General features: G+C 35.8%; 1 protein-coding gene across 2 annotated transcripts in view; it reads left to right on the top strand.

The window, feature by feature from the left end:
* Positions 1 to 13,300, top strand: part of LOC106875748 (uncharacterized) — a 67,400-nt gene that overhangs the window by 20,513 nt on the left and 33,587 nt on the right. Inside the window, exon 1 of one of the 2 annotated variants that reach the window (XM_052978418.1) lies at positions 9,551 to 9,751. The exons of the other annotated variant lie outside the window; for it this stretch is intronic. Within the exon in view, the coding sequence (XP_052834378.1) occupies positions 9,725 to 9,751 (27 nt within the window). The 5' untranslated portion in view covers positions 9,551 to 9,724. Of the gene's footprint in view, positions 1 to 9,550; positions 9,752 to 13,300 lie in introns of those variants that run through there. 2 annotated transcript variants of the gene reach the window in all.

Raw genomic sequence — 13,300 nt, 5'->3', positions numbered from 1 at the left:
CGTTTGAAGAAGGGGAGGGGTAGGTTGGAAAGGATGTGCAAAGTGGAGGGGTCAGACTGGAATCACCGGAACGTTTGGAGAGGCAGGGTGGAGGGGTGGTAGGTGAGGGGAAACAGGAGACGGGTAATGGCAGGGCAGGTGCGGGTAGAGAGTGCAGAGGCATGGTCCATGGAACATGCTCTGGCAAGGGTGGTGTGGATAGTAATGAGGAGATATCCATGAAGGATGAAGTGGTGAGCCATGAGTTGAGACTGAGTCTCAAAGTCATGGTTGTCACTGCAGAGCCTGCACAGACAGGAATTGGGAGTAGGGGATAGAGAGCTTGGTGCGAGTATGATGGGAGGAGGAGAAGTTGAGGTATGAGTGTGAGTTGGTGTATAAGTAGTGGATGGAGGTGGTGAGAGTGGAGTGGTGTATGTTGACCAAAATGTCGAGAAAGACGATGAAAGTGTTGGAAATAGTGCAGGAGAATTCGAGGGCAGGATGGAAAGATTGGACAAAAGAGAGGATGAGTCTAGTTGTTTGTGGGAGAGCAAGATCACACTGATACAGTCATCAATATAACGCCTGTATAGTTCAGGAGTGGAACCAGTGAATCTTAAAAATATTTGAGCCTCAATATAGCCAATGAACAGGTATGCATAGTTGGGGCCCGTTCCTATTCCCATGGCCACTCCCGAGACCTGTTTGTAAAATTTCCCCGCGAATGAACAGCAGTTGAGGGAGAAATGAAGTGTGGATGTATCAGGTTGGGGGTTAATACTTGGGCATGGTCATAATTTGCCAATTAAACACACACACACACACACGTTTGGTTTTTACTTCAGCTTTATTATTATTTTTGTTTCTATGTCAAAACTCTTTTGTTACACATTGTGTGAACTCATCAATGATGTTTTATCCCATGTGTCTTCTTGTGTGTTTAGTTGACAAAATATGACCCTCCTCAACGCATGATTTCACATCAAGAATCTTGCAAAACAAGTACATAAATGTAGCAAAGGTATATTGTTATTTGAACATCGCATTATGTAGAACTCAACATAATAATGTATCTAATTTTACTATAGATTTGTATATATTAGCTGCAGGCAGGGCTGTGTGGTTAAGGAGCTTGCTTTGCAAGCACATGGTTTAGGGTTTAGTTCCACTGCAAGCATAATACCTTGGGCAAGTGTCTTTTACTATAGCCTCAGACCAACCAATGCCTTATAAATGAATGTTTTGATGAAAACTGTGGAAGCCTATTGTGTGTGTGTGTGTGTGTCTCCTACCCCTACCATCACTTGCCAACTGGTGTTGGTTTGTTTGCATCTGTAATTTGGTAGTTAGGTGAAAGAGGTTGATGGAATAAGTGCGAGGCTCTTTTTTCAAAAAGAGTACTGGGGTTGGTTTGCTCGATTATACCATTCAAGATCTGCTCTAGCATGGCCAAGGTCCAGTGACTGAAATGTATGTAAGGAAAGCTAAAAAATTGAAATACATCTTTTTCTTTCTTCATTTTGCTCTTTACTTCTCTACATAAGTTTTCTCACTCAGTTTTTAGGTGGGGCTCTAAAAAAAATTATTACCACAGATAAAAGAATGCATAAGATATTTATCTCTACCATTTCTGTGCTTAAATTAGAGACTGTTTGTAGAGTTCCTATTTCACTTTAGCCAAAAACATCTATTACATAATTAATGATCCAGTTTGAAGTCACTGAGAAATTGTCATTCATATTTATCTGGAATCTGAAAATGAGCTTTTCTGAAAATTGAACTCATCCCTACCAAAGGAGTACAAAATCCACTGCAACTGGAAGGTTTATTATTTAACATGAAGTTGGTTTTGAATGAGAAGGAACGGGAGTAGAGGAATCCCTTAAATGTAATTATTTAATGTTATCTCAGTGAGTTACATCATGTTTTGTAAAGAATGAGAATGTGATATGCTCATTCATATGATAGATGTAATACATCAGAGATAAAGATAGATAACGTAAGATAAAAAAAGAAATACTGAATGAAGACATTTCTGAGGCAGGCTTGAAGAAAACATTAAACTTGGTTGTATGTGGGCTGATATTGAAAGATGTTTGCTACATTCTAATAATAGCTTAACTTAGTTGTATGAAAGCTAAGTCATCATTACGTATGTTATTTTTGTTTTCAACTTATTGAAGCTCAAATTTTCTGAATCATGAACATAGCCCAGCACAGAAATAGGATCTTTTTACCTTGTTTCAGTCTTTGGACAATGACCCTGCAGGAGCACCACCTTGATGAGTTTAGTTGGACAAATTGACCCCAGTACTTATTTTTTAAAGTCTGTTACTTATTCTGTTGGTCTCTTTTGCCAAACTAAGTTATGGGGATGTTTACAACCCAACACAAGTTCTCAAATGGAGGTGGGGACAAACAGTCACATACAAACATGCATACATGTGTGTGTGTGTGTTACTTCAGAAATGTAACCACACGTGGACAGTCAGTGATTTTCCTTTTTCCTTCTTCTCTAGACTTCTCTCTTTCTCCTTTCCAACAAAGAAGTATGCTCAAAACACTCTCTTTGAAACTAATATAATTCTTGTGCACATCTTCACATTCGTTTTTTTTCTCTTTGCTTTTTATTCGCCTTTTTTTTATTGTTTGGTTGTTTAATTGACTATACACACACACACACACACACACACACACACACACACGGGGGGTGGGAGTGCTGAAATGTTCCTCACTTTAAGGGTATCATGAAAGGCCAAGTTGGAGGCCCAACCTTCTGAACCCTTTTACAGGGTTTAGAAAAAAAACTGAGGGACCACTGCAATAAGTGTGTGAATCTGAGAGGTGAATATGTTGAATAAAATCATAATTAACTGATCCTCCTGTATTTTCTTTTACTCAAAGCCAGGAACTTTCCAGCACCCCTTGTGTGCGTGCGTGTGTGTGTGTGTATGATCATCATCATTATATATATAGTCAACAGATGAGATCCAGAGATTCTCAATATAGAAAACACTTCGTAGCATGTAAATGATTTGAACTTACACTCCAATATCTTTATCAGTAACCAAGTCCACAGTTTTCTCTATTAATATATAAATATCTATATATTTATGCTTGAATAGTCATCTTCAGGAAATGTTCGCTTTGCTTTCCTTCTATTTACATGTGTATATGTATTTTATATGTCAAAACCAAGCAGTTTTATTTATGCACATAATTCTCTTTCTCTCTCTATCTCTCTCTCTCTATCTCTCTCTCTCTCTCTCTTTCTCTCTCTCTCTCTCTCTCTATTTTAATGACTTCTATTCCTCTGCACTAGCTTGTTACATATCATCAGCAAAACAGTTCCTTTCACATTGCTCCAGTCCACTCATCTGTAAATTAGTTAATCCTGCAATGGTGTCCTGTTCAAAAGAAATGTTAATGATGTTGGCCACTTATACACCATGGAAACTGAGTAACTGGCCCTGTGAGTTCTAGGACTCAAGGCATTAATGTCTAAGGTGCTTACTTTGCTTTACTTCCCTTTTTTTTATCCATCTCTCTGGTATTTTCTCCCTACCCATGTTTTTCTTGCAGATGTTGATTTTACTGGTGTTCAAGCTGAACATTTACTTTATTGATTTCACCAAACAGCCTGTGATAGTCATAGACATTATTTCCACACTTTGCCAGTAACACACAATAAAACAATATGAACTAGAGGCTAACTGTAATAAAACCTATATCATCTTCTTGAGAATAAAAGCAGATGTTGAGAAAAAAGACTATCGCTGTGTAAAAGAACATCCTATTTAATGTTACTTCTTAGACATGGTTTTCAGTCCTGTGTCAGCTGTGATCCAACACAACTAGAATCAAAAGCTCATTCTAGGCATTGCTGTGTGGTTAAGAAGCTCACTTTGCAACCGCATGGTTTCACATTGAACCCTAATGCCCTACTGCACAGCACCTTAGGTAAAGGTTTTCTACTAATGCCTCAGGCCAACCAATGCCTTGTGACTAAATTTGATAGACAGAAACGGTGTAGAAACCTATGATGTGCATGTATATGTGTGTCTTTGTGTTTGTCCACCATTCATTACTTAACAACTGCTGTTGGTTTGTTTATGTCTCAGTAACTTAGTAGTTTGGTCAATAGAATAAGTACCAGACTTGAAAAGTAAGTGAAGTTGGCCTGTTCAACTAAACATTTCAAAGTAGTGCTCCAGTATGGCTGCAGAACAATACTGAATTAAGTAAAAGATTTAAAAAAAAAACACTGTCTAATACTATAGTAGCCATAGTCCTTCCTTTTCCTATGATGGCTTCGGTTGGCCTAGGACTATAGTAAGACACTTACCCAAGGCGTTTAGGAAACAGGTTTAATAATAATGGTTTCAGATTTAGACTCAAGGCCAGCAATTTTGTGGGTAGAAGTTAGTCAGTACTTTTGATTCCACTACTTGATAGGTTTTTTATGAATCCTCGAAAGGTACTTTATGAATCCTCAAAAGAATGAAAGGCAAAGTTAGCCCTGGTAGGATTTGAACTCAGAACACAAAGAACTGGAAGAAATACTGCAAGGAAATAATTATATCAATACTTTTATGTTTTGTTTTTTCTTTCTCTAATTCAGATTTCCTATAATTCATTTCTCATCAGCATTGATAAATTTCTCATTTTATTCTTTTGCCCTTTCTGTTTTTTTTAACCCAAAAGAATAAAAGCAATCTGTAGATGCTGGAGTGTAATATAGTAGAACGGACACATATCAACGATGGTGAGGTACTTTCCAGGTTATATACTTTATCTATTTACTCAGCTGTTGGGTTTAGTGTTTTATAGCCAATGTTAGCTTTAATATGGATTTCTGGCTTTTTGCACACAGGTAGCATAAACATACAAATTAGATACCTCACATCAAACACAAACTATAGTAATGACAATCTGGCCTCCTTCAGTCATATTAAAATGCAGCAACTACACATGTGGAGAAAACATATATCCTTTCTATATGAACTGTAAGCAACTAAAGCCATCAAGAAGCTACATATTTAGATGTAACTATGATGGTTTCATGGCTTATCAATGTGCTGTGTCCTATTTCTGTTTTTGTTTCTGCTTTTCTAAACTAAACTTGCTCTCCCAGGAAACTCTAGTAAACTCTTTATTGAAACCTTTCTCCTTAGAAGGCATCCCTCTGAGACTATTCGTGTGTGTGTATGTGTGTGTGTGTGTGTGTGTGGTTAAGAAGCTTACTTCCCAACTATGTGAGTTCAGGTTCAGTCCCACTCTGTGGCATGGGCAAGTATCTTCTATACTTCTGGGTAGACCAAACCCTTGTGAGTGAATTTGGTAGTCTGAAACAGAAAGAAACCCATGTGTGTCTTACCATCACATTATGGTAGTAAACAAGTGTCAATGTCATGTGTTGTTCATTTCTAGTCTTCTATGGATAACGTGTCTGGCATTTGGAAAACATTACCTTGCTTGGTTATAGTTGGTGATAGGAAGGACATATGGCTATAAAAAATCTGACTCAATAAATTCTGTCTGACCCATGCAAGCATGGAAAAGTGGATATTAAATTATGATAGTGCTCATGCAGTGCCATGTAAAAGCACTCAGCACACTCTGTGAAGTGGTTGGTATTAGGAAGGGCATCCAGTTATAGAAACCATGCCAAAACAAACTGGTGTCTGGTGCAGCTCCTTAGCTTGTCAGCTCTGGTCAAACCATCCAACCCTTGCCAGCTTGGAAAATGGACATTAAATGATTATTATATATATATATATATATATATATATATATAAAACAATCCAGTGTCTAGGCTTCTTCTTCAAAACTAGAGTGTACTTCAGGTCTGGTAAATTGACAGTTCTCTGAAAAAAAATCATTGAAGTATTGATCACATCTGAAAGAAGACCATTTGAATGATAGAAAAAGAATCACTGCAACCACAAATTCACAAGCACTGTTTCATATATCACTAGTCTTTGGTCTTCTGCATTTCTTTCTTTCTAATTATCGTCATCATCATTTAACATCCATTTTCCATGCTAGCCTGGCTTTGTCAGTTCAACATGTTTGAGTAAGCAGCAAGGCTGTGCCAAGCTTCTGGGTCAGCTTTGGCATGGTTTCTACAGTTGGATGCCTCTCCTAATGCCAACTACTTCACAGTGTGTGCTGGGTGCTTTTTTCATGCCATTAGCACTAGAGAGATTGCTATGTAACTTGCAAGGTAAAAAGAAAAAAAGGTGTTTGGGGTGGTAGTTTGAACATTACTGAGTGGGAGGAATATTTGAGAGAGGGGGTAGTTTTATACCAGCTATTGCAAGTTTAAAATGTGATTGAGGGACAAGCACAGGTGTGTTGCTATAGAGGAGGATTTCATGCTTACTCCACATTATAAAAAGTGGGTGAGCAGCTGAGAAAATGGTAGTGATGGGGGTGACAGAGCAAACTCTCAAGGTATGAGAGGGTGAGTTTAAGAGATGATGTGGACCATATATAACTAACTGCATTTTAAAGAATATCTTCTCAAACCTGAAACTGTTTTATGTCTGATTAACTGCTGATCCTATACTAAGAAGACACAAGTGCAAGCTTTAACAAATGTATTCCTCACATATGTTACAGAGCAGCTGTTACATATTAATTCTAGGTTAAACCACCCCCTCCTCCAAGCTGTTCATCTGATTGATAAACTTTTGCTCACCAACACATACCCACTAGCATATTGATGTGCTTGATTCTTTTTCTGTTTTTGCTTCTGCTATCATAATGGTTTCTGCTTTTTCTGAACTAGTAAATTGTCTGCTACCTAATGCACTGCCTCTTCTTCTCTCTCTCTCTCTCTCAAAAAAATCTGCACTAAATGCTTTACCAAAACTTTTCTCCATAGAATGCATCACCCTCCACAATTATGCATGATGATGATGATATCAATTTTCAGAAATTTCAAGCTAAACAGCAATCACATTGATCTTGACAGTATGTGTATATCTGTAAAAGCTTTGAGTACTGGCTTTCTCCAGTTTTTAATGTAAAATAATTCTAATATTGGCACAAGACCAGCAAGAGTCAATTACATCAACCTCAGTATTCAAGTGACATTCATTTTATCATCCCCAAAAGGATGAATGGCAAAGTTGAACTCAGAACATAAATAACTAGAAGAAATGTCACTAAGCACTTTGTCCAGCATAGTAATAATTCTGCCAGCTTGCTGCCTTAATAACAATGGTAATAAAAATAATAATAATAATAATTTCTTTCATATATTTTTCAAAATGAACAATATTTGTTAAACCAACATTTCGATTAAGAATATCTCATTAAAAGAGAAAGTTGTTCAATTCTCCAACAGGAAATTTATCAAGTTTGTACTGTAGTATTTTCTGGGTGGGTGGGGCATCACTCCACTGGCTCTAATTGCAAATTCTTTGATTCAAATAATATTGCTCAGTCTGTGTATAGTAGCTATTATAAGATCTGGTTGGACAAAGATAGTAAAAATTCATTAATTAAAAGCTATTAAATGACTGCTTTATTAGTATTTGATGTGTATTGCCATTTCCTTTCTTTAAAAAGTTCCTTCAAATATTAACATCTTTTACATTATTAATGATATTCAAGGAACTACAGTAGTGAAAGATTTTATTTTAATATTCTCTTTTATAAGTTGAGAGAGAGAAGGTGCCTTTACAGTCTCTCTCAGACTAGTGAAATTAATGTAGTTAATATTCAGCCGTATGTTTGTAGGAAAAGTGTTGGAGAGGTTGGGGTTGGGTGAATTTCCAAGGAATTCTAGGGAAGAAGGATTGGGTGAAATATTTTATGCAGCATCTTGGTTAAAGTACAGTAAGAGTAGTAAGAAGAAAAGAGATGGATTGGGCTTGTATGGAGAAGTTCAATTAACTAGTTGAAGGAATCTGAGACTGTTGTATTAACAGTAGAAGAGACAAAAGAGAAGACCACCCAGTTGTGATCTAGACTGTTAGACAAGTTAGTGAAAAGAGCTTTTGCTTGTGGCCTAAGGTATATGGGTGTATAAACAGTTGCCACACTATCTCATGTATACAAACAGTTCTCTGGGGTCTTCTTTTTTTTTTTAATGGATTAGTCACAGGAGGTTGAACGATGCATAGTTGTTTCCCAACCCTTTGTAATTGTGGGTGGGGGTGAAAGGGAACAAGTCATCAACAAAGTGGATTTTGATAATGGTGCTAAACTAGATGAGATAATTGTGCTAAACTAGTCAATAATTTGAGTCTACTAAAAAAAAAAGAATAAAATAGAAACAAGAATTGTCCTTCTTATAGGCTCCTGAGCAATTTTTGTCAACCAAATTTGCTTCAGGAAGCTTTGGTTGATCTGAGGAGTTGGATCACATACTTGCCTAAGGTGTCACTCAGTGCCATATAGTCGCAAAGAGAGCTTCTTAACCACTTAACTAATCTTGTGCCCATTACTTGAAGAGTACATGTTAGTATTTTAGTTAACATGTCTTCATTTAGTATTATTATTTTAGTAAGGTCACTGTTTAGATACTGGGTAAGGAAGCACATATTTCTTATTGCAACATCTTGCTAAGAATGGAGAAGAACTACATTTGAACCACTAAATCATACAACTAGGGAGTTAGTTTTTGTAAGGTAATCCCAGTTAGCTCTGCCCTGTCATACTCAAGATGAAACCTACAACTGACTATGTTACATGTAAACCTTCCTCCAACCTTAGTATGAGCAGTGTCCACATTTAGGATTGGTCACAAAAGGTTGCCATTCTAAAGATTATGACTATCAGGATCCATTAACCCATTACCTACCAGTGATCTCATATGAGATCACTTAAAAATTACAAATTTCCTAATTATCTGTCAATATTTACACATATCTAACCTTTTTGCTATATCTACTAGGTATATTTCTCTGATATTCAAATGAGGTTTGCTAATTTTTCACCCAATATCTCGCTTATTTCTATTTAAAATGTTATTCTGATCATTCTAGTGTGTTTCTAAGGCTGTTTTATGCTAGAAATCAAAGTTTCATAAAAAAAATTCCAGTTAATAGAATTATGGGAGGTAATGGGTTAAGGGAGATTTGGTTCCTCAATGACTCACAGAGTTCTGTGCTTTATGTAATATAGTATTGTGATCTCCATGACTGTTCTGAATACATGCAACATGAGGCTATTTATTACCAACACAGTGAGACAAGCATAAAGACCACTGGTGTTACAAGTTTGTGCAAGTTTGTACTTTGGTAGCCTAATATATACCAAATTCCATAATTCAAGTCATTAATCATTCACTCAACAAAACTGTATAAAAGAAAAAAAAATGTTTTGAATTGCTAATCATAATTTATAATATATATCACAGTATTTGTTTTGTTGTTTGACATACCCTACCATAAAGGATAGGCTAAGCTGGCTGCAATTACCTCTAGGATAATAAGGCAATAGTGAGAATAAGTATGTTGATTTCTGCCACTTAATTGGCCTTCTGTTACTTTATAGCAGGAACCAAAAAAACATTACAGTTGATTGTTTTAATTATCAAGAGTGGCGGCAAAGAATAAACGAAGAATGTAATTCCATGTTTTATCAGCATTTCAGTCCATGACAGCTAGATTGTTGAGTTGTATTAATATTATGATATAACCAGTCGGCCAAGGAAGCATACAAAATGACCATGATAGTTATAGCTGGACTGGTATAATATGGTTAATATTTGCAACTAGTTGACCAAATGTCTAGGCTCCCTTTCCCGAGAGAAGTAATTACACCTTTTTTCTTTTCTTTCTGCATGGCTGCATGTTTTTACTCAATGATCACACTTCCTTATTCTTTTCAAATATATCAACAAAGGAAGAGCTGACCACAATGACATAAATTTTAGTGAAAATTGATGATAGTAGTTGTAATAATAATCCCTTCTCCTGAAGGCACAAGGTCTGGAATGTGTGGGGAGGGGGATAGTCGATTACATCAACCCCAGAACTTGACTGGTACTTAATTTATTGATCTTGAAAGGATGAAAGGCAAAGTTGACCTTGGCCATCATTGTTGATATAATAATAATAATAATAATAATGATGATAATTTTAGTAATAGTATTAGGATTATTAGTTGTGAAGCATTACCAGATCTGGGTTGGGAAATTTTCTTATGCAATATTTCTTTGCAATAATGGCTGCTAATTCAACCTAGGTCTGGTCTTTGATTTATTAAAGTTTCCTTCTAAAAATAGGAAGAAAATATTAAGTTACGACAGTTACCTTATGTTACATTATATTTATGTATAACATTGCGTCTTACAATATAAAATGTTAAAATGAATTGCTTTTCCCTCTGTGTGTGTGTGTGTGTGTGTGTGTGTAAATTCATGTTAAACGATATATCATATTTTATCCTTTTTAATTATATTTTTTATGTAAATTACTGTCAAAATGTACATACATATGCATTAAATTATATTTGTGCTTGTAAATGTAGATCAGCTCATTGAAAGCACAGGGTAATTAGGTATTGAAAACTTAACTCAAATCTAATTGTTTTCTATCATGTTTTTTTATTTATCAGATTTCTTTTTATTCAATATAAACTGATAGTCTCTCTCTCGCATATATATTCTTGTTTCAGTCATTTGACTGGGGCTATGCTGGAGCAGCACCTTTTAGTCAAAGGATCGACCCTAGGACTATTCTTTGTAAGCCTGGTACTTATTCTATTGGTCTCTTTTTCTGAACCACTAAGTTATGGAGATATAAACACACCAACACCAGTTGTCAAGCAATGGTGATGGGGATAAACACAGATACTAAGATACACACATACACATAAAGTAACAAACTGAGGAAAAGAAATCCTTCAAAGGAGTGTGTTAAACATCCAATTCACTGGTATGTCAGTTGGATACCTCTTTGAATTAGCAGCCATTATTGCATAAGAAAATTCCCCAACCATATAATGGAGATGTAGCATTAATATAATTTATTATCTGCAAAAATCCAACGTATTCTTTTACAGCTCTTTCAATTTAGCCTAAAAGATTAAAATTACAATAATTAAATCATTGTATTGGGCAAAATCCCATCAGAGGGTTAGAAAAGATATACTGTTAGATTATTAGGCATTGTGTTTTCAAATCATCATACGATGGGCTTCTTTCAGTTCCTGTTTACCAGATCTGCTCACAAGGCTTTGGTCGGCCTGAGGCTATAGTGGAAGACACTTGCTCAAGGTGCTATGCAGTGGGACTGAAACTGGAACATGTGGTTGGGAAGCAAGCTTACCAGACAGCCATGCCTCTGTGTGTGTGTGTGTGTGTGTGTATATATATATATATATATATATATATATATTGGGTTAGCAGATTAGTTTGTTTATTTCTTATTTGTTGTACTCGGCACTCCATGATATGTATGAAAAGAGGTAAAATCTTTTCAAATTTTTAAAACGAACAATATTTCACAGGAAGAATATAGCTACAAAAAAGAACATAAAGCACTTCAATAAAAGTGTTTATGTTAATTCAAATAATGTTCGGAGGGATTAAAATAAACAGGAAACTGAACAAACTTATCTGTTAATCTGATACACACACCTTTTAAATGTTTCAGCTTTCTTTACAAAAAAAGCCTAAAATAAAACAATTGTAAAACATTCCTAAATCTCAGATATATCAGGAAGTACATGACAACATCAATTCTGATCAAAATAAAACTAGTACTTGAACAAATCGAGATTTGGCAGTTGAAGTTTCACACTGAGCAAGTGACCAAGTGACCAAGCCTCATTGGACAGTTAAACTGAGATACCATACATAACCAAAGATACAACCAATCAGCTTGATGGTCCAACCTCTGTCATTGCTTGACCTGCTAGAATAGCAGCCAAATCTCTTTCAAATCTAAGCCGACCATTTTTAAAAAAATGTTTCTATGTTCACTGTCTCTGGAAATACAACCGGAATGGCTTTGATCATATCTCTGCTTGATTAATGTCAACCTGGGCTAAACAACAACAAACATACTGAGGTAATAATGATGGAAACTCAACAGCACTGCCACTCTAGGTTTGAAATCATGCATTGCAGAGAATGTGTGTGTGAAGCATACTGGAAGCACGACCATCAAACTGAGTTACTGATTAATATTTATATAATAACAGAAAGTAAAATCCAATTCAATAATTTAAAAAAAAAAAATGTAAAAGCTGCTAAAATTATAGTCAGTTTCAAATGCACACACACACACACACACACACACACACACACACACACACACACACACACTCTATTACCTTCTCTTTCTCTCACACCCACTTGTTCACTCCCACTCACATATGACATTTGAGTACTCTCCTTACTACTCGTCCACCTTCTCCCTCACTTACCTTCTCTATTCACTCCTTCATTCTTCTTTTTTGTTTCAATTTTATAATTCTATAATTAAACTAAAATAGAAGATGCAATAACATTGAGTTTCTTAATATAACCAACAAGGCAATGAAGAAGCTCTGCTAATCTACTAGAAATAGCAGCTGAATCTCCCTCTAAATCACATCCTATCATGTTGAAAATTGGAAGGGCTTATTGAATAATATCTTAGAGGCCCCTAGAAAGACGGGATGTTTCTGGCTAGAATGCTTTTGATGATAGGCCTATTTAGTTAGGGTTGAGCTTAACGTTAAACAAGACCTACTATCTAAAAACTCCAATTTCCAGCCCAGTCATTGTTGCCTGACAATTGACATGAATTGTTTTCCACCAAATTATAATTATGGTCCAGTAATTATATATTACATACTAATTTTAGCCTTTGCATTTAAGTATAAAGAATGCAAGCAATTTTCTCATTCAGCTAGACTTTTTGGTGTTTGTTTTTTTTATTTTTTGATTAAAAATCTTTTTCCTTTTTTTTTTTTTTTTTTTTTTTGCAAGACAACTAAGAAATTGCAACCAAATTACTTCTATAAAGAAAACAAAAGTATGTAGTTAGTTAAGTGATGGAGAAGAAAATAGAAAGAGCCTGATATTTCATTAGTATAATGAGCATCATTACCATTTTAATGTCCATTTTTCCATGCTTGCATGGGTTGGACAGAGCTTGTTGAGGCAGAATTTTTACAGCCAGATGCTCTCATCTGTTTCTAAGCAAGATCGTGTACTCCATGAGTGGACATATTTTCATGAAATATTAGTGGCAGATGACACTGTTTGTGTGACAGTGGTGCTTGTTTGTAGCTATCAGACACTGTTAGGACAGGAACTCTCTCTCTCTTTCTCTCTCTCTCTCTCTCTCTCTCTCTCTCTCTCTCTCTC

Source organism: Octopus bimaculoides, chromosome 2 (assembly GCF_001194135.2).
Source record: "Octopus bimaculoides isolate UCB-OBI-ISO-001 chromosome 2, ASM119413v2, whole genome shotgun sequence".
NCBI lineage: Eukaryota > Metazoa > Mollusca > Cephalopoda > Octopoda > Octopodidae > Octopus > Octopus bimaculoides.
Note: the sequence above shows the minus strand (reverse complement) of the source record. Positions and strands in the feature narration are given on the sequence as shown.